This window comes from Balaenoptera borealis, assembly GCF_965194805.1.
Source record: "Balaenoptera borealis genome assembly, chromosome: 9".
Lineage (NCBI taxonomy): Eukaryota > Metazoa > Chordata > Mammalia > Artiodactyla > Balaenopteridae > Balaenoptera > Balaenoptera borealis.
Genome location: NC_138873.1, coordinates 18901070 through 18923899, shown reverse-complemented (window position 1 = coordinate 18923899; position 22830 = coordinate 18901070). Strand labels below are relative to the sequence as shown.

At 35.0% G+C, this 22830-nt stretch overlaps 1 protein-coding gene across 2 annotated transcripts in view; it reads left to right on the top strand.

Annotated features, from left to right (window-relative positions):
- Nucleotides 1-22830, top strand: part of ADGB (androglobin) — a 166886-nt gene that overhangs the window by 22006 nt on the left and 122050 nt on the right. For both annotated transcript variants that reach the window (XM_082405431.1, XM_082405432.1), the window contains exons 2-5: nucleotides 11301-11457; nucleotides 16114-16206; nucleotides 19786-19857; nucleotides 21815-22024. In XM_082405431.1, coding sequence (XP_082261557.1) covers nucleotides 11301-11457; nucleotides 16114-16206; nucleotides 19786-19857; nucleotides 21815-22024 — 532 coding nt within the window. The remainder of the gene's footprint in view (nucleotides 1-11300; nucleotides 11458-16113; nucleotides 16207-19785; nucleotides 19858-21814; nucleotides 22025-22830) is intronic.

The following is a 22830-nucleotide window of genomic DNA, read 5'->3' as shown; positions in this document are numbered from 1 at the left end:
AATGCTGGAGAGGGTGTGGAGAAAAGGGAACCCTCTTGCACTGTAGGTGGGAATGTAAATTGATACAGCCACTATGGAGAACAGTATGGAGGTTCCTTTAACAACTAAAAATAGAACTACCATATGACCCAGGAATCTCACTACTGGGCATATACCATAATTCAAAAAAGAGTCATGTACCTCAGTGTTCATTGCAGCACTGTTTACAATAGTCAGGACATGGAAGCAACCTAAGTGTCCATCGACAGATGAATGGATAAAGAAGATGTGGCACATATATGCAATGGAATATTCCTCAGCCATAAGAAGAAACGAAATTGAGTTATTTGTAGTGAGGTGGATGGAGTTAGAGTCTGTCATACGGAGTGAAGTAAGTCAGAAAGAGAAAAACAAATACAATATGCTAACACATATATATGGAATCTAAGGGGGAAAAAAATGTCATGAAGAACCTAGTGGCAAGACAGGAATAAAGACACAGACCTACTAGAGAATGGACCTGAGGATATGGGGAGGGGGAAGGGTAAGATGTGACAAAGTGAGAGAGTGGCATGGACATATATACACTACCAAACGTAAAATAGATAGCTAGTGGGAAGCAACCACATAGCACAGGGAGATCAGCTCAGTGCTTTGTGACCACCTAGAGGGATGGGATAAGGAGGATGGGAGGGAGGGAGATGCAATAGGGAAGAGATATGGGAATATATGTATACGTATAACTGATTCACTTTGTTATAAAGCAGAAATTAACACACCATTGTAAAGCAATTATACTCCAATAAAGATGTTAAAAAAAAAAAAGAAAAGAAAAATAAAATACCTATGAACTAACTTAATCAAGGAGGTGAAATACTTGTAAAGTGAAAACTACAAAACATTGCTGAAAGAAATTAAAGACATAAATGGAAACACATCCCATGTTCATGGATTGGAAGACCATTTTAATGTCATTACTACCCAAAGCAGTCTACAGATTCAATGTAATCTTTATCAAAATCTCAATGAATTTTTTACAGAAATAGAAAAACACATCCTAAAACTTATAGGGAATGGGTGACCCTCTGAAGATTTCAGGAGTTCTCTCTCTATGAAGCTCTCTTTTCTAGTCCTCTGTCCTTCAAACTCTAGCTGCCTTGGTCTCCCCTAGACTTTCTTTCATCTCCAGCTCCTCTATCTAAGGAATATGCTGAGATATGCCTAGGTTAACTCTCCCTGCACTGCAGCCGGAAAACTCTCTCATGGCCATAAGCTGAAGCAATTATAGGGCTCACCTCATTTGTTTCCTATATGTTGGTAATTACTATCCTTCATCATTTTATGACTGTGTCTTGAAAGCCAGTTTCATGTGTTTTGCTCAGGTTTTTAGCTGTCTTAGTTGGGAGGATCAATCCAGTCCTTGTTACTCCAACTGAAGTGGACATGGTATGTCTCAGGTTATTAAGTTCTACATTTTATTTCTAACTATTAAGATGAGAATATTTAAAGCAGTATTTATAGATATATATCCACAAATAATATATTGCAAGTATGGATAGAATTCTTTCCTTAAAAATAAAATTCCAAATTAGATATAATTGCCAGTATATATTATATTTTTTTAATTGGTTTTTGATGTAGTAGAGACATCATGATACAAAAGTTTTAATTAAAAGAATGCAACTTCCAGATCTTACGAAGATTACCTTAAATAAAATTTTCATAATCATTATATTGTGCTCACTTTTGAGTTGTATTTCAACTTCAGTATTCCTCAAACTTCCTATGTTAAACCAGTGGTCTGTTAAGAGTAAATGTTAAATAATATGTATCTAAAAATAAAATGTTTGTCTTAGTATAATGAGCAAAGTCAGCAATAACTACAAAACAAGGTTCAAGCTCCTCAACAAGACCCTAAGTGGGAACTGCCTGCCTATCTTATGTTTCTCTCCAGCCTAATTTCCCCTCACTTTATACTACATGCTCACCCAGTACTTGAAGGCCTCATAATTCTCTGCACCCACTCTGCTGTTTCTTACCTCTGACTGTCTTGTATGCTGTTCTTTCATAGTGATGTTCTTTCTCCTTTTTCAATATGGAAAATCTGTAGTTATCCTTCAAGACTGCTCAGATGCTATCTATTGCAGGAAGTTTCTCCTAATTGCCTCATATTGGGCACAATTCCCCCTCTACCACCTGTGAATACTTCCATCCCTGCACATACCACATTATATTGAAATTTTCTGTTTATCTGTTTGCATTCCAAAATAAACTCAAGAGTATAGATATATATTTACATATCTGTAACCCCATCATCTAGCACAGTGCTTGTCACAGAGCAGGTGTTCAATAAATGTGAGTTAAAAATAAGTGAACTGTTTGTTGAGTGAGAATCCTTTCTCATTCTGAAACAGTGTTTTTCTAAAATGTTTTAGTCTCCAGTCATATTGGTTGATTTGACCCTAATTTTTAAAATTCTGCATTCCTAATTTCCCTTCTACCCAAATTGTAATGAGTTGTTCCCTAATGTCAGGTCTACTCTTTCTCTTCTCTCTCAGTTTGGAAGTTTTATATTTTATTTATTGGAATATCTTTGCAATGGACTGAAAGTCTGCATTCCCCAAAATTCATATGTTGAAACCCTTATCCCAATGTGATGGTATTTGGAGGTGGGGCTTTGGAGAGTAATGAGTAATGTGAATTACTCACATTTGGGAAGTAATGTGAAGCCCTCATAAATGAGATTAGTGGACTTATAAGAAGAGGCCAGAGAGCTACCTATCTCTCTTTCCTCCATGTGAGGACGCAAAGAGAAGTCAGCCATCTGTAAAACACAAGAAAGCTCTCATCAGAACCTGACCATGCTGGCAACCTGATGTCAGACTTCTAGGCTCCAGAACTGTGAAAAATAAACTTCTAACTGCTTATAAACCACCCATTCTATGGTATGATGTTATAGCAGCCCAAACTGACTAAGACAATCCTTAATTTTTTAAAATACCCTAATCTTTAAATATTTTCCTACAAAGTCTACAGTTAGTATTATTCCTAAAGAAAAAAACAGGCACGCTAGTGTCTATCAGAATTCCCTCTCTTTCCCATATCTTTTATTTTGTATGCCTTCAAAAGCACAAAGTGATTGTTATTATTTGTTTACAGGAAATACTTTTTAGAATTTTACCAAAATGTTATATTGACTCATTTGTTTACCATTGCAACTTGTATTCCACACTTTCATTCTGGGTTCATTTCTATTTTCCTGAGATAAATCCTTCATTAATTTTTTTTTTTTTTTTGGCGGGGGGCAAGAGTCTGTTATGGTAAACTCACATTTTCAAAATGTTTTTATTTAATTTAAAATAAATGTTTCTACCTCACTTTTGAATAAGAGTTTAATTGGGTCTTAATTCCAAGATTGACAGTTATTTTACCTCAGCTCTGAAGACATCACTTCACTGCTTTATAGTGTCTACTATTTGCTGTCAATTTGATTGGTTTTTATTTTTAGGTAACTTGTCAGTTCTTTAGATTTTAATCTTCAACATTGGTCTGTAATTTCAGTTGATCTATCTAGATGCAGAATTCTACTCCCTGACCTCCCATTTGTGCTTTGTTATTGGTTGATGTGCTTTTTCCAATCTGAAGACATGTCTCTCGTCAATTCTGAACATTTTTCAGCAGTTGTATCATCAAATATTTCTCCTAAACACCGCCCCCCCACCACCATTTTAACCATTTCATCCTTCTGAGACTTCTATTAGGCATACATTAGTGTTTTTCAATCTATCTACTTGGGTATTTCACATTTTCTAACTCTTTATCTATGAGAACACTTGATTTTTAAAATTCTACCTTCTAAATCATTAGTCCTCTTCAACTTTATTCAGTCTACTCTTTCAACATTTGAAGTTTCCATTACTAAAATTTTCCAATGTCTCTTTTTTATATTGGTCTTATTTTTTTGTTTTCTTGTTTGACATCTTCCTGTTCTCATTGCAAAGAAGAAATTTTATTCCTTTATCTTTTTGGTAATTCTAAATATACTCATTTTAAACACCTTTTAAGTTTGCTACATTATTTTTCTTTCCTTGGGTGTGATTTCTTTCTTTTGCTATATTTACTGACTGTCCTTTTAGTTTTAAGTTTCTTTTTTTGCTTTGTAATGTTAGTTCTTTAGTTCATATTTTAGTTCATATTTTAAACTCATGCATGCTGTTTTCTGCCATGAGGTTTGGATGGCTTTTAGGATGATTCCCTCCCTACCCATTCTGACATCCAGTAGGGATGCTGTAGTGAAAAGGACAGGATAGTTGTTACATTATTGAAATACTTCCTATCAGTTGGCAAGTAGCTGCTTTTCCAAACTCCCTGAAGAATATTTCTCTCCCATTGAACTCTGACTCCTTTTTGAGAACCCCAGGACCTATCCACAATTCAGTTACTAAATGGTTAAAAACCAGCTCAGGCCTCTAGCACTCTGTTCCAATACAAGAGCAAAGTCCTTTCTGATTGGTGGGTGCATTTTTATATCACCCCTGCTTCCACTCAAGTCTTAACATGGGGAGGTTGGAGGCTTTTCTCCCACGCAGGAAGTGCTATCCCTGATACCACATCCATGGTGGTAGAGGGCCATCCCCATCCCCATTTTTTCCCATTTGCCCAGACTATTTCCTCATGGAATCATAGGAAAGTGGCATATTGCCTCTGACACCGTAAGCTATAAGGGGAGTTATTCCAGCCTTAGTTCAATGCTAGGAGTTCATGAATACTCTAGACACTTGCTCATTCACAAAGCCTATTTCTGGTCTCCTGACATTTGCAGGGTGAATTCAGCTTCTTTTCCAAAATAGACTTTTAAGCTTGCTCAATTCCAATTCCCAGTACCTGCTTGTGGGTTACACTATTCCAGACCCCAATCCACCACTACAGGTTTAGTCCATTGACTTTTTTTAACTGAGATATAATTGACATATTATATTAGTTTCAGGTATATAACATTATGATTTGATATTTGTATATGTTTTGAATGATCACCACAATAAGTCTAGTTAACATCTGTCACCGTATGTAGTTGCACATTTTTTTCTTTGTGATGTGAATTTTAGCAACTTTCAAAGATACAACAGTGTATTATTAACTACAGTCACTATGCTGTATTTTACATCTTCGTGACATTTATTTTTTAACTGGAAGTTTGTACCTTTTGACCATTGTCACCCATTTTGCCCACCCCTCACCTCCTGCTTTTGGTGACCACCCACTTACATTTTTCAGTGGCTTCCAATCATGATCAATTCATTTTAGTAATGAAAAGTATATATATATGTATAATTATTTTAACACCTGTGTATCTGTTGCTTACATTATACATCATTTTCATGTCAGACTATTCTGTTTGACTTTCCCCGCTGTTATAAATTTGCTTCTTTTATGCTTCCTCTCTTTTCCCCAGGAGTACCTTTATATTTTATATTTCTACTCTGGAAATCAGCCCCTTGCCTGGCTTTCTGGCATTTTTCTTCCCTCTAAACATCGGTTTCCTCTGGAATATAATTTGGCATTTGGAATATACATATTTTATATTTTAAACATTCCTCACTGATTTTATTAAAATTTTTGAAATAACTTTCCACGAATATGTTTTGTTTATAAGTTGCTAACCTCTCCTAAATGGGTCAGTGACACTTCACTTATCTCAATAGCATATTTAGACCTACTGTGTGGAAGAGAGCATTTAGCCATATAGCAGAGAATATACTTATCTCCGAAATCTTTTATACAACTTGTAATTTTAATGAATTAAATCATTTACTAGTACTTGGGTATATTGCTATACGAATAGAGTAACTCTGTATATTCCTGATTTTTTCAGGGGCCGGTTTGATTTCTTTGCATGTTTGAATTTTCTAAATTTTCAGCATTTATTTCCCAATATTACCAGTTCCTAAATCTTCAAAAGTCCTGGGTTACCTTTGTGTTTAAAGATTATCTTGTTTTCAGAATTGATGAAACCAGGAATAATGTGATTTGAATATTTTAAAGCATCCTGACTATGCTAGAACAGTAGGTACATTCTGGCAATGAAATTCAAAGGCATACTGTGCTGAGAGCTTCAAAAGCAACAGTTGTACATGATCATTTGAAGTTTACAGTATATTTGACATTGGACTGTATTTGACCATTGCTTGTACTGTGCGTGTAGCACAATAAGGGAGCTACTGAGCTGGTATAAGATACCTCTAATGAGATTCTTTTTAAGTGATCTTCAATATAGATGGAAACAAATTTGACATGTTGCAAGGAAAGTAGGCCAATTAGTAATAAGACTTCACAGCTTAAGGGAGGGAGCCAGAATATACTTACACTTGACAGAATGAAGAGGAAAGCAAAACAGAGTCTCAACAGAGCCCTTATTTTTTAAGAAATTAAATCTTCCTTTTTCAAAACAGCTTTTAAGATTTTTGAGCTTCCTGAATGAGGTAATTTTATCATGGTTTTGATGGATACAAAATCACTAATTTCTTTTTATCTGTAAGGTTGTACCAACACTCAATAAAACAGAGGTACTATAATACACTAATTTATGCCTTGATTTTTAAAATTAATACTATGAAAAATTGCGCTTTTTCCCTGAAAACTGTTCTAGTCTTCCTTCTCTTACATGCTACTTAGGACCACCCCTTTACAATGTATATATTATCAGACTTTCTTTTCCAGCATTATGGTGGATCACAATTTTTAAAAATAACAATAATACCTAGAAACACCTACATAGAGAAATAAAAATGTTCAGGATCCAGAAATAAGGACGGAACTGAAAGTCAGAATGGCATGGCTCTGAGCTGAAGCTGCTGCATTGCCTTATCAGTTTATGAAAGTGGACTCTTTTGTTTTATCACATATAAGGCAAGATCTTGAGCCCAAATGAGTAAAGGGATTGCTCCCACCTTACATAAAGGCATGGCTTTCCACGAGTTTAATTTTCGGTAAAAAGGTGAATGAGAAAAATCCACCCAAGCACAGAGAGATTGATAAGAAAGCTAGCATTTCTCTGGCTGGTGTCTGGCTGAAAAAAAAAAAAAAAAAGATTTTTTTTCCCTTGAGAAATGGAAACCCTTGGACTGAGACTTACATTAGTTTGAGATCTGATTTTAAAGTACCTGTAAGTTTCTGGATGGCTTATTCATTTGAGGTCTGTGAAAGAGGAAAACTCAATACTGCATGCAAAGAACATTCTTTCAACACAGGATTGTCTTGGAGGAAGGGTATTGGAGGGAAAGAAAACCCTTATCCTAATAAGGATAAGCTCATAATAAACGTGTCCTAAAACACAAGAACATAGAAAAGATAGGCAGAAGTTACAACAAAGAAGAGAATCAGGTGTCACAAATTTGATAATAGAAAAATGATCTTTATGTAATTTACCATGTATATGTTTATAATGATTAAAGATATAAAGGAGGAAATCCAAACCCTAAGAAAAGAATTACACTCTTTATGTTAGTCAGTGTTAGTAATCAATGCTAGCTACAGTAACAAAGTAGCAAATAGGAAGTACTCAATGCTAGCTTCAGTATCAAACAATCCCCAAACCTCAGTGACCTTACACAACAAAAGATACTTCTCATTCATACCAGAGTATGATCAGGAGTTTAGTGGTGCCTTTGCATGTGCTACATAAGGATTCTTGGCACCTTTCATCTTGTGGTATTACCATTTTCTAAAGTCTTCTCATAAGGACTGAGCCATACATCAAGCAGGAAGAGAGTAAGAAGTATCTCAGGAAATGTTTTAGGAGCATAAAGATGGGATATAACACATCTCCCCACATGCTATTTTCCAAAACACCATCACAAAATACCAGCCAACCTGCAAAGGAGTATGGGAAACATAGGAAATGGAAAACAGGACTGGTGAGCATCTGGCCAATCTCTACCTATATATAAAAATTTGAAACAGTTCTAATTAGAAATTATAGAAATATAAAGACATATATTCTTCTATTTCATGTAAATAGGTAGATGACAGAGAAATATATAGATTGCCCATGTTGTCCAGGCACTGTTCTAGTTGCTGGAGATAGAGGGAGTGAAGAAAAACCCAGTGTTCCTGCCGCTGGAGAACTTACAAACCCTATGTTTGGAAACATACAATAAGCACATAAATGATTAGTGAGAGAACTGTCAACTGCTATTAAAGATGAAAAGATGCAGAGAGGTGAGGGTTGCTATATTAGGTAGGGTGTTCAGGAAAGTCCCTCCCAAACTTGACCTTAGAAGATGAAATTTGCAGAGACCTTAACCTTCTTGTTGCTAAGTTCAATATTTATTTGTTAATAATTCATCTTGTTTGATCTGTTAGGAGCATTTGGATCTGTTGCTCTTTCTCTCATTTTTTAAAAAACAGCTTTACTTGGCTTCCAGGGCATCACCCTCTACTGTGTTTTTCCTACCTCACTGTTTCTTATTGCTGCTGTAAGAAAACACCACAAACTCAGTTATTTAAAAGAGTGCAAGTGTATTATTTTGCAATTCTGGAGGTCAGAAGTCCAAAATGGGTCTCACTGAGCTAACAAGTGTCAGCAGGCCTGCATTCCTTTCTGGAGGTTCAAGGAGAGAATCCATTTCTTTGCCTTTTCCAACCTCTTGAAGCTGCCCACCTTCCTTGGCTTGTGGTCTCCTTTCTCTGTCTTCAAAATCAGAAGTTTTGCATTTTTCTGTCTAGTCTTCAGGAGTCACATCTCCCTCAGACGTCTTCTGTCTCCTTCTTCCAGTTTTGAGGACCCTTATGATTCCACTGAACCCACCCAGATAATCTGGGATAATCTCCCCATCTCAAGGTACTTAACTTAAAGATATCTACAAACTCTCTTTTACCATGGAAGGAAACATATCCACCGGTTCTGGGGATAAGGATATGGACATATGGACATATTTGGGGGACCATTATTCTGTCTACCACACTCACTGACTGCTTTTCTCAGTTTTTTGGGTTTTTTCTTCTCTTTTAATATGGAGTACTAGGGCAGATATGTAGCTGTACTGATTAATAGAATATTGAAATGTTTCTATATTGATTCATGAGTAGCCTTAACAATAACCTCACCAATAACCCTGATCCCCAGACTTTTCTGATTCTTGCCCTGGGTCCCTGACCCACCCTGAGGACCTTACATCCCCGACCCTACTACTTAAAGTAAAGGATAAATGTCTGGCGGAGCTGGTGGCTTTGAAGACCCTGATCCAGGATCATGGACAGCATCTATTTAGACCAGTCAATGCTCATTCCTTCCCAGTTGTTAGGCATTTTGAATAGCACCCCTGGGACTGCCTCTTCTTTATGTATGATCATTTTCTTGGTGATTTCACCGAATCTTAAGAGTTTAGATATCATTGAAATGCTAATGACTCTCAAATTTTCACTTTTAGTCTATTTCTTTCTTCCAAACTTCAGAATTCTATAACTACCTGTTTAACATCTCCATGAATGTATGATAAACATCTAAAACACAACTCATTCAAAAGTGAAATGTTGCTTTATTGCCTACCTCAGCTTTGTCCCATCCCATAATCTTCTGTCTTTTAGGCAATATCAACTCAATACCTACTTGTTCTGCCTTTAAAATATACACAAGGGACTATTTCTTGCCTCCTCTACTGTTACCAACCTGGTCCAAACCACCACCAGCTCTCACCTGTTGTTTCAATGCCTTCTAAGTTGTCGCTCTTGTCTTTTCTGAACATAGCAACAAAAGTGATTATAAAATTTCAGTTATGTCATGTTATACCCCTGCTCAAAACCCTCCTTTGGTTTCCTGTCTCACTCAGACTAAAGACCCATGTGCTTCCCTTTGTTTAGATCACCTTTATTATCTTTGCCCCTCCTGTTACCTCTCTGAAATCATCTCTTTTTAACCCCCTCTTCAGCCTCACTGATCTCATTATTATTCTTCAAATAAGCTAGGATGCTCTTTGCATCTGGAATACTATTCCTTGTTTGTGGAACATTCTTCCCACAGGTATCCACATAGCTTGATCCTTTATTTTCTTTCACTATTTACTTAAATATAACCCTATTATAGACACTTCCCGTAACTACTGTATTAAAAATTGTGCAACTTAACTCTTCAGGTCCCCTTTCCTCTTTTATATTTCCCTTTAGCATTTTTCACTTTATAATATACTATTTATTTTACTCAATTCATGCTGTTTATTTTGTGTCTCCACTGCTAGATTATGAACTCAATAAGGGTAGAGATTTTAGTCTAGTTTGTTCACTGCTTATCCCGGGGTCTAGAGCAGGCTTCCAGCCTCACAAGTAGCTAAAAACTTGAATAATTAAGAAGATGCCTTTTTTAGATTTTACAATTCATAAAAATGTAGAAAAAGCAAAAGAGGTTTAGAGATAGGAAAGCACCAATATACTCACAGTGAGACTATAAAATAAGTCCAGCTTTTCTGCAGAAAATTACTCAAAATATATCACAAACTTTAAACCTGCATATATTTTGATTCAGTAAGTCTCCTTATTAAAATCTATCCTAAGGAAATAATCACGTATGCAAAGATTTGGCAACAGGGATAGCCATCACAGTCTTGTTTATAATTGTGAAAATTTTTTTAAATCAAAACCCTCAAATTTCCAACTATAGAAACTTAGTTAAATGAAAGACAATATATCATACAATGGAAGATTATGCAATCATTCAATTAGTATTTAAACACTTATTGGCATGGGAACTATCAACAATAGACTGATAAGTGGAAAAAAGCAATCTGTAAAAGAGAATATGATGAATGATGTCATTTTTGAGGAAAGATGTATATCCTTGTACAGTGACCTGAGAGGATGGATAATTTTTAACAATGTGGTTTCTACAATGAGGTGAGTATGCCTTTCTTATTTATCTGATTTGTATTTTTTAATTTTCTTTTAAAATGATGATCATATAGCACTTTTATATTTGGGAAAATCCAAATTATATTTTCACTGATCTTCAAAAAGCAATCACTATTATACATGTAAAGGATTTTCGTTGGGTATGGTTTGTATATAAATATTCCCCTTCGTGGCATCTTGCGTGTTTATGATGAATGTCCTGCCTTAATAAGTAGGGGCTAATGCTCAAAATTTGCTTACAGAATAAACTCTGGGGTATTTCTGTCCTTAGAACCTTAACATGTGGAAGCTGTCCATCCACTGTATTGAAAAATATGTTTAACATGATTGCTAACCAGATAATTAAATTTACATCATGAAATTAATCCAGTATTTTACCTCAGAGATTTGAATGAAAATCACCTCCCCCCCTCTGTCTCTAGTCAGTTCCCGTTTGGCAGTAATGTGCAACCCAGTGAACAGAAGAAGGGGAAATTTCCAATCTGGCCAGAATGGAGCGAGGCAGACATAAATGCTGAAAAGTGGGATGCAGGCAAAGGTGCAAAAGAAAAGGACAAAACAGGGAAAAGCCCTATACTTGTAAGTAGACTTGAATATGACTAGATTTCATTTTGGTTGTTGCTTGTTTAATGGAATAAGATTTGTTAACGTGTGCACATGCTCACTCCTCTCCACAGTCTCCATTCAAAAGAGAAATTTTGTCTTTGTCCACCTTGCCTCCCCATCCTACCTTGTCTTTCCAAGCCTTAGTCCTGAGCTTTGGTGAATCACGTTTCAGTAAATGGGAGGAGAGAAATGACCAAAGAGTCATAATGGAAGAAAGGGAAAATTGCTAGAACAGGCTAGCAAGTGGATTTTGAACAGAATTGGGAACCAGACATTTAGAGATGGTGGTTTCGAAAATGAGAGCCCCCCACGAAACTGTGTGCTGTTATTTGGAGATTACAGGGAAGATAAATTTTTAAGAGATGTTACTATAAGAATTGAATCCTTCTTAATATCTGCCCCCCAAGACATTTGGGTAAAAATCCAGGTTACTCTTCGTTTACCTGTAGCTTTTAAACATGTTGCGTCCCTGAGATTGGAGCTGAGAATGGGGTTCCTACATTTTCCAGTTATATTATTCTAGGTTCTTTTGCTTACTTAAAAATGTTTTTTTTCTAAAAACTTCTTTATAGAAGGTACCGGTCTGGGTTGCATTTTAAATATGACCCATTTATTTGGTGCAGTAATTCATTCAACAAAAGTACTTTTAAAACACAATACACGCAGAGGGAGGAGATATGGGGATACATGTATACATATAGCTGATTCACTCTGTTATACAGCAGAAACTAACACACCATTGTAAAGTAATTATACTTCAATAAAGATATTAAAAAAGAAAACACAATACAATTTTCAGAACACAAACAAAATTGCCGTAATGACTAGGTTGAACTCTAGTGTCTTTTTTTGCATAAAGCACTCTGAAATGGTACTTATTAGCATTTACATTTTGTTCACAAAATGCAGTCACCAACTGCATGATTCATATCAGTAATTTGTTTACAAAAGATACTCAATAATGATAACTAATTGCTGACACTGTTAGTATTTGAACAATTTCAAATAACAATATGTGAGGGAATGCATTCTTTGTACCATGCCTAAGGTGATTATGGAACTTTTAGATGCAAAGGACTTTTGAACTCTCTGGGTTCAAATGAAAATGGTCATATTCTACATATTTTATAGAAATTCAGATCTTATGGGGATTGTCTGTGAACTTTCATCAGCAAGATAGATTGTGCATATCCTCAGTTGAGCAGCTGAGCTCTGGAAAAGATCCAGAGATGAGTCACTCCAAATTGCGAAGGATCAACGGGGAAGGGAAGAGCAGAAGTACCTGAAAACTTTGAAATAAGAAATAGCATATAAAACAACATTTTAAGGACCTTAGAATGCAAACATATCTTTATTAGATGACTATGAACAGTTCTTACAGATCTCTGGAAGGTCAGGTGCCAAATTCTTGAACTTAATGTTCAAGAAACAAGGGCAAGTCTGTTGGAAGAACATTTATTGGAGAAAAACCATTGAGACTGGAGCAGTAATAAATGTGCTGGTCAAATGGACAGTTGATGTCCATTTCATTTGGGGTCAACATATAGGACTATTGCTGGCTGCTGTATAAAACTGCATGATTTGGGAAGCACTAGCCCTAATCCTGCTGTGAACAGGGGCTATTCCAATGGGGGGTGACACTTCAGAACCTTAACTAACACCCCATTCTGCCACCGCAGCTTTCACAAGGTAGGAGAGCACAGCTCACGTCCTAGTTATTACGACAGTGCAGAGTGGTGCCATCTGAGATAGAACCTTGCTTTCCACCCGCAGCCCCAGTTCTGTTCCACAACCTCAGCATTCATGGCTCAGGAAGCAATAGTTTCCCCGCTGGAGTGAGTCATGGACACTCCAAGCACTGTGGTTGCATTTCTGTGATATGGTGGCACATTAGCTCTGAGCCATGATTTGCAGCATCCATATTTTACCAGGATAAATTGCCTTAAGCATGTAACCATGGCAGTTATCCTTGGAATTTTACAAAGGCCACTTCTTTAGATGTGAGACTAGTGATCAGGAAATCAGCCTCAGATGCCCGACCCTTCCCTGTAAGTCCAGCGTTATGTCTCACTTACTCAGCAAGAAAAGGACATGATGGGTGAACCAAATTAAGAGGTATACGATAAAGTACTATAAGGTGGATGTAAGAAATATACCTAAAGCAAAATGACATGGAAGGATTACCATTCACAATATGAGGGGCTCAAATCCTGGAGAAAAGGGAATCACAATGGGATGAGCCCCACTATTTTTTTTCCTCAAAGACATTTATTAATTCAAGGCATGGAAATTAGAAAGCAAGCACAGAGTATTGGCCTGGGGCTTATGTCAGTTCTTCTGGGCTGAAGGGAAGGAGGATATTGTCTGGGACTGCCAAAGCAGCCAGAACTTGAACCCAAATCTCAGAGGTAACTACAGAGAAGTGATCTGTAAATTTTGCATACAATTTTATTTTGAGACATTTGTCTACCTCCTAAGCTGTGAGTGTGAAGTTTTGCTGCTGAGCAAATGAGTAAAAAGCAGCAGCCTGGAAGCTTAATAATTGAGAAAAGATTTCAAGATGATAGGTAGAGAATGGAATTCAATGTACACCAAGTGAAGGGACCTTGATAAACACTCCAGACTTTTAGTTAGTGCCCCAACATGGCTACAGAATTCCACATTGAGTAAGAACAAACCAAAATCACACCAGTCCTGCCAAATCCTAAGACCCAGTGTTGACTAGGTCTAGTTCATCTTGTGCTCTGCCTGTCAGAAGGGAATAAAATCCTTCTCTCTGGATGAAGACATCATCATTTAGAACGTGTATAAATTTTTATATCCAGCATATATCATACAATCAAAATTTACCAGACATGAAGAGAAACGGAACCAAGTGACTAAAAATCAAGAGGAAAAATCAGATAATAGAAACAGATCCAAAGGAGACTCTTTTGGAATTGTCAGATAGGGGACTTTAAAATTACTAAATTAATATTTGCAGGGAAAAAAGCAATGTGAGAGAAACCCAGAAGTCTAGTACAGCTCCTGAAAAGACATCAGTTTGTCTTTTAAGGACTCATTCTTCTATCATTTTGACTGGATGTTAGGGTTGCCTTTATCTTCATTTGAATTATTCCAGTATCTTAAATTTGACAATAAACCACATGCTCCAGATACACATAGACATTTATTATGTTTAACGCTCAGACAATGCCCTAAAATATAACCTATTTCTCAAGCCACACCAGCATTAGGGTAAACATATAATTACGATGAAAATCACAAAACAGTATATTTTCCCCTGTGCCTATTAACTGAGGTGAAATTTAATTACATTTCTTTTTCCCATACAGATAGTTTATGTTCCTTTAGCATTTTGTTTGTAATCCTAGAAATTGTCATGTTATTTCTTGTAAAGATCCCCTGTCCCCTACCATTTTATGAGCTATGAGAATTTTTACATAGCAGCTACCTGAAGTCTCTCTGACTTGCTAGACTGCTTGCATATGGATATCATTCTTTCTCCAGAACTCACTAATTGACTCATAGTTGGGGCTCAAAAATTAAAGAATTAATTGCATTCTTGAGCATTTATCCCAGATTAATGGAAATTCACATTCACACAAAAACCAGTAACCTATACACAAATGTTCATAGCAGCTTTATTAGTAATAGCTTCAAACTGGAAACAGCCCAGATGGCCTTCGATGGGCAGGTGGTAAACGAACAAATATCCATAGCATGAAATATTACTCAGCAATAATCAACAAACTACTGATACATGCAACAACTTGAATGGATTGAATCTCCAGGGAATTAGGCAGAGAGAGAAATAAAGCCAATCCAAAGGGTTATAGACTATATGGTAGGTTCCATTCATATAACATTACTGAAATGACAAAATTATAAACGTCAAGACTAGCGATTGCCAAGTGGTAGGGATTAAGCACAGACTGGGGAGTTGGAAGATGGGTGTGGCTATAAAAGGGCATAAGGAGGATCCTTGTGCTGATGGAAATGTTCTGTATATCTTGGCTGTGTCAGTGTCAATATCCTGGTTGTGTTCTATAGTTTTGCAAGATGGTATGGCTGAAGAAATTGGGTAGAGAACGTAGGAACTCTCTGTATTATTTCATGCAATGGCTTATGAATCATGATTATCTCAAAATAACAAGTTCAATTAAAACAATTAATAAATGAAAGTCAGATCAAAGGTACAAATTTCATTTACATATCATCTTTTTTATGATTCTAACTGAAAAGTAAGTAAATACTTTTCAATCTTCTCTACTCAGATTTAAAAAATATATATTTTCATTGGAAAATGTGGCCATATCTGGCCCATCCAAAATTGTTTCCCCACCATACCTAATTCACATTCCCAAGCCACTCATGCTTGTTTGAACTGCTTCCTCTGCAATCAAAATGCTACTCAGTAATCAAGGTTTCATTAATTAAATACAGTATTGTTAACTTCAGTATTCTCCAAGTACTGTAAGAACTAGCTCTGAGAACAAACACACAAATTACTCTAAAAATGCTTATTTATTGATCAGATCAATGCACGTATTCATTTTTATTAGGATAGAGTTGTTTTTGTTTTAATAAAACTATATGGAGAAAATATTTAATACGTTTTTTATATAGCATTTTTTTGAAGACCCTGAAGGAAAGATTGAATTACCACCATCATTGAAAATTTATTCCTGGAAACGTCCACAGGATTTTTTAATTAATCAGGTAAGAGATATTTTACTATTAAAATATGTATTAACTATGAGATATAATATCCTAGTTATGAAAATTTGCATTTTAAAAGCTTTTTAGGGTAATTTTTTCTTGGTATTTAGTAAGAAAAAGTAATTACTTTTTGGCCTTTAAATTAGAAATAAATATTTATCGATATAGTTTGTACTGGTTTCCAAGAGAATAATGAAATTTTGTTTAGGGCCTCAAGTTTCCTTCTTCTCTTCATGATGTCAAATTTTAACCTAAAATGTTGCAAAAAGTTATTCCTTAATTTCTGACAGACTTTCTTCTTTCTGCTTCTTACATGGTGTAAAGGTCTGTTTACGCTAGTGTTAATAAGCATTTATTTTCCAGCCCAAGAGATCTGCACTTGGATCTCTCTATTCCAGGAATTTTTGAATAATTTTTCAAGTGCCACTTTCATTTCTGAACCCCATGTGAATCACACTGACATGGACATCACCCAAGAAAACTTCATTTTAAATAGCACTTATGTACATTAAACTTTAGACCTACTGGTCTATCTTCCTAATTAATAGCTATGTTAGTTTGAATATATTTGGTATTTCCAAGGGTTTAATTATCACTAATGCCTTTTTTCCCTTCTTGAATCTCCCATTTTCATTTAATGCATAGAAAACCAGTAGACTAAATTAGTTATTTAATGCTAGTCAAAAGGTTATAATGAAGCTGATTCTTCTGTAATCATGGAATTCACTGCATCTCTGTTTCTATGCCTAGTGATTTTATTCCTAAGAGTTTTAGCTTTTAGAAGCACTGCTACTAATGTAGAAAATACAATTTATCTGTCATGCTTTTCAATTATTGTTATTAGTTAAGAAAGTCAGAAATCCTAAATCCTAAATATTTATTAAAATGAGAAAATAAAAAGGTACATCTTTGTCCATCAGAGTATTTATTCAATGCCTATCTGTAAGACATTTTAAAGAAAATAAATCAAATTTACAAAAACCATACCTTTAAATTACTTATAATGTTAGGTAACATCGAAATGAAGAATACAAATTCTGTGATGTTAATATAATACACTTAATATTTATATATTATTAATAACACTCAGGTTCTACTCAGTATAAGTGCAGAGTTTATATTCCATGCAAATGAAGGATATGAATTCCATGAAATGAGTGTTGTAAGTTTGAATAAGTAGGAAAGTTTTATACCTTTTTCTCTTTTAGCATACCTTAGTTCTGGAAGATACACTTATACTAAAAATAAACTGATTCATTGTTGTTAATGACACTTCCACCTGTATTTATTGAAATGCTGCCATCCATCTCCTTACCTCTCCTCTCCCTCTGCGCTGACTCCTTCTCTTGATCCATCATGCTGAAGTGTGAACCAGAACAGCCCAAACTGAAAGTCTAGCTAAGCAGGAAAGTTTTAGAATAGTGCTTGTCAAGTTTTAATGTATGAGACCACAGTGATAAATACATTTTACATTGAGAGTCATTAAATATGGACATACATAAAGTTTAGACAAAAATATTACAAAACAATAATGACCTTTCTATATGAAATTTACTCTATTTATTATAGTCCATATATGTAAAGATATATATATATATATATTCCTGAAACATCTTATAGATATATATATGTGTGTATATATATATATGTATATAGTCCTGACCCATTAAATGATTTCATGAATCACTAAATAATTGCAACCCACAATTTAAAGAGCACTAGAAACATACCCCAGGACACTAAGCAAAATATGAAATCAAAGGACATGATTTAAGTCAAAGAGAAGCTAACTTATTAAAAAACTTAAAAGCCTAAATTTAAGATATCAGAGTCAACATGGACCATTCCAACCAAGGGGGTTAACACGCCCTAATAGCAGAGTGAATAATCAGATTTGTTTATTTCTGAGAACCAGATATTGGTGGCCCAGGTCCTTCAATGTTGATTATATTAAACAGATGTAAGATGTCTAAAACTTTGTCTTGCCCCAGGTATAGGTGTAGGGGATAAAGATGCTAAAATACCATTGCAGAGACCTCTGTCTTAATATTTGTTGTCTTTTTAGAAACTGTCAGTTCCTCCTTTCCATTTGTCAGCAGGTGACTATTAAGTCTAACCCGTCAAACCTTAGATATCTAATACATATTTAATCTATAGTCAATTTTAATGCATTTTGTACATACTGAAAGGTATAGGCATTTTAGAAGTGTTGCGTCACAATCAGACAAACCAGAATTATATATATATATATATGCAAACATAAAGTTATATATATGTAATTTTATAAATTATATAAATTATATTTTTAAACTATGAACATAAGAGTCAATTCAGGCCTTCAAGGTAGTTTTAGGTAAATTTTTCTCAGACATATAAAAATATTTTATTGAATTTTCAAGATGCTAGTTATACAGATGATTGAGAGTAATTGATGGCATTAGTTTCTATAAAAATCTATTTTGCTAATCAAAGCAACTTTCATTTTATTTTGATATGTTAAATATATAAGGTTGATATTAATTGTAACTAATTTTAAAAACTGTTACAAGTCATATTTTGGTCTAAATATAAAAGCAAACTTAGATATATACCAATTAAATAATGACCACCAAATTAACTTTAAAAGACATAACAATATTTAAAGTTGAGCAAGATTTTAAAAAGCTGTCTCAGCTAATATTTTTTATCCAAGATGAAGACATTTTTCTAGCTACCAGATGTTAACTAAGCTTCAGGTTTAGCTAGAGCGGTTAATTTAAATTTCAAATCAGGTTTTAAACTCTCAGTTTGTGAGTTTATGCATGCTAAATTTATCTGCATATGTTATATCTTACAACATTTTATTATATGTTAAAATACTGTATTTTTTTTTTTTTTGAATTTTTAAGATTTTATTGTGGAACGTCCTCTGGGGACAGAACCAGGCCAGACTAGAAACATCCATCAATAAAATTAATGAAACAAAAAGAGTCTTGTAATTTCTGAGCTACAGAACTGGAAATATAACGAAGAACTGGTGGATTACTATGTTAAAATATATATATTTTAAAGTCAAGAATTTTCCTAGAAGTGCTACATCATCCTCAAACATTCTAAAATTACTATGGCTAAATTTGTATCTAAGAATAGCATATCAATGACTTACAGGTGTTTCAGATACCCTTGGAAGATAGATTATGTCACCCTTGGTATCTTTGCCTCATTTTCACTAGCCACTTTATGCCCTTTATGATGGAGGGAAGATAAAGCCTTAATAAATATTTACCTGCCAATGTCATAAAATACTGTATTTTATAGGTATTACATTATTAAATTAATGTCACCTACAGCTCTAACAGGGTTATCTTACAGAATAATATGCTTATTTTTTATTTCTTCTAATTCCTCTGGTTGTGAGAAATGAAATCGAGTTTGGCCTGTTTACAGCAAATGAAACTGTTTCATTAAGCTACATTTCCTTTATTTTTCCTAAAGAGTAATATCTCTCTCTCTCTCTCTCTCTCTCCCTCCCCCTATATATATATATATATATATATATATATATATATATATATATATATATATATATATATATTTCAGGCTCCAGTGGTTGTGAAAAATGAAATCCTGTTTGACTTGTTTTCAGCAAATGAGCATTTACTCTGCAGTGAGGTAAGTAGGGGAGTATCAACCTAAGAAAAGCCTCCCTGCAGAATGCCTTTGGGACCCGCCCTTAAACAATTCCCAGTCGGTCAATTTCAGTGCTGTCTTGCTCACCTTTAAGTTCTGGTATAACTGAATATTTCATAAGCCAGACACTCAAAGAGGAAGAGAAGGCTCTTTAATTGAGTAGAGAGAACAGGTGGGGGAGATGTTAATATTAGCACTGCTTATGCCCCTATTCTCCCACCCATGGACCAGGGTAGCCCAGTACACACCATCTAGGCCTTTCTCCTCCAGATCCATGTGCCTAGCAATTGACATAAAGTTGTTGCCAGTCTGGCCCTACATCATGTCCAAGAGTAGGGTGTTTGGTGTTGTTTGACTTGCTAATGTGGAGAAATCAGGGGGTGCAGCTCAAATGCAACACCTCATTGAAACAAACCAGATTTTCAGTGCAGCAGTCCTATAGCAAGTGGGAACACACCTCCCCACTCTCCACCCGGGGTTCTATACATCAGAAGCAGACCTGTTCCACTCCCCTAAGGTAGTTACATCAGAAACAGGGGCTTTTTGATTATTTTCTCCTAAGGTCCAGTCAGAGGAGTGGGGCAGAGTCATTATCCATTTAAACATTTTGTCTTTCTGATCTTTAATATCTTGACCAATATTAAAATCAAAATATTTTTTCTGAAGCCAGGTTGTACTGATTAGTATAAAGTTATCTCTGAATTGTTTTATATTTTATAGTTTAGTCTAAAATATGCTTTTTTTATGAATTCTAAACCTACATAGACTTTAGCATATCATTTTTCAAGAGAAGTGTAAAATATTTATGTATTGAAATATAGTTGATTTACAATGTTGTCTTAATTTCTGCGGTACAGCAAAGTGATTCAGTTATACATATATATATATATATATATTCTTTTTTATATTCTTTTCCATTATGGTTTATCACAGGATATTGAATATAGTTCCCTGTGCTATACAGTAGGATGTTGCTGTTTATCCATTCTGTATATAATAGTTTGTATCTGCTAAGCCCAAACTCCTACTCCATCCTTCCCGAATCCCCCTCCTCCTTGGCAACCACAAGTCTGTTCTCAATGTCTGTGAGTCTTTCTGTTTCTCAGGTAGGTTCGTTTATGTCATATTTTAGATTCCACAAAGGAAGTATAAAATAATTCTGTAGTAAATTCTCCAGGTATACAGGAGGATATCTGATTTGTCTTTTTCAACTTAACCAAACTTTAAGAAATTTTCTAGATAACCAAATCAAGGAAAACATAAATCTTATGATATTAGTCTCAAGTGTTTAATCTCCTTACAAACCAGGCAGTAAAACATACTCTGAAGTTCAACTCTCCACTGTGCCTTGCTGCCTGTTGAAAACCCTGCAGTTGGGAGTTTTACTTGGAGAACTTCTGCACCTGCAGATCAATACATGAATATGAGACTTAGAGTAGAGTTAAGTGTATGTGTAATTTTAATTCTTTCCCACGTCTCGTTGCTTGTCTAATTGGTTTTATAGACTTAAAGGGATCATTTCCTTCTCAAACTTCTCAACATTTACAGAAGAGTAGCTCAATCCTTTATATAATGTTAATTCCAAAATAAAATCATCATTGCTCTCAGAAACATTCAGTCTCCCTCTCTCCTCCCTCCTTTTCTGTCACACACATGCACACAACTAATATGGAGGTCAATGTCACATCACTGACAGTTTACTCTGGAAGACAGCTCTTAGCTAAGACTTTTTAGCTTGTATTGTGACTATATTTTTTGAAAACAAAAGCAAGATCTATGACCATTCTGTAGGTCAGAAATCAAAATGTGGGATATACTACATGTAGAATCTGACATTACCACTGGAAGTAGATTTTCAACTGTTCTCCCCACCCCCTTTCAAATTACAGTGCCAACAACTGAAAAATAACTAATGAACACTACTGGTTTTTATCTCTAGCTGATGAGATGGATTATCAGCGAAATCTACGCCATGTGGAAGATAGTCAACGGGGGTGCTTTGAGCAATTATTCTAAAGGGACTGCAGGGGAACCTCCTCTTCTGGTCTGGAAGCCCTGGGAACACATTTACTCTCTGTGCAAGGCTGTGAAGGGTCACATTCCCTTGTTCAATAGCTATGGAAAGTATGTTGTGAAACTTTACTGGATGGTAAGTTTGTGTTCACATGCATTAAAAATTTGTGTGTCTTTCATATTGAAATATAGTTTTCTTACATGCCGATAATGAAGCTAGTAGAAGATGAGGCAGTTTACGAAGGCTATCAGCTGTCTGGATCTTTCTAATGTCTGGATCTTTTGTTTTATCTACTGTGAGAAATGAAGAACTGGTTTATTTTTTATTCCAAAACCTCAGCCAGTTGCCCCAGCATTACATACTGAATCTTCTACCTTTTACCACTGATTTTAAAAACCACTTTTATCATACACTAATTTCCAATTTGACTGTGTTTGGTTTTGGATTCTATTTTCTTTCACTAGCTTCCTTATCCTATTCAGATACCATATTGCTTTAATTATTATGAATTTATAGTTTGTTTTGTTTTTTTAGAATAAAATCCACCTAATACTCTTATTTCAATGTTTTCTTGGTATATATGTTTTTTGAGTAAACATTTTTTCTAGTATTTATCTTTGAACACATATTTATAATTATTTATCCCTTATTCTATATATAAAAGGGTTAGCCCTCATCATTGTTTTTATTTTAAATACAGTTTCCTCTCTCTTGAGTATTTTATTTTGATTCATCTTTCATTCAGATGGAGTATGCATTCCAAAGTTTTATTCACTTAGAATATACATGAGATTTCTTTGGGGTAACTTAATATTGAGGTCTATTTTCCTTTATGTATGATTGTTATGTGAATGATAATTTGGCTACATATGGAATACATGGATAATAACCTTTTTGTTTTAGAATGCCCGAGTATCTCCTGGGTTTAGTGTTTCAGACAC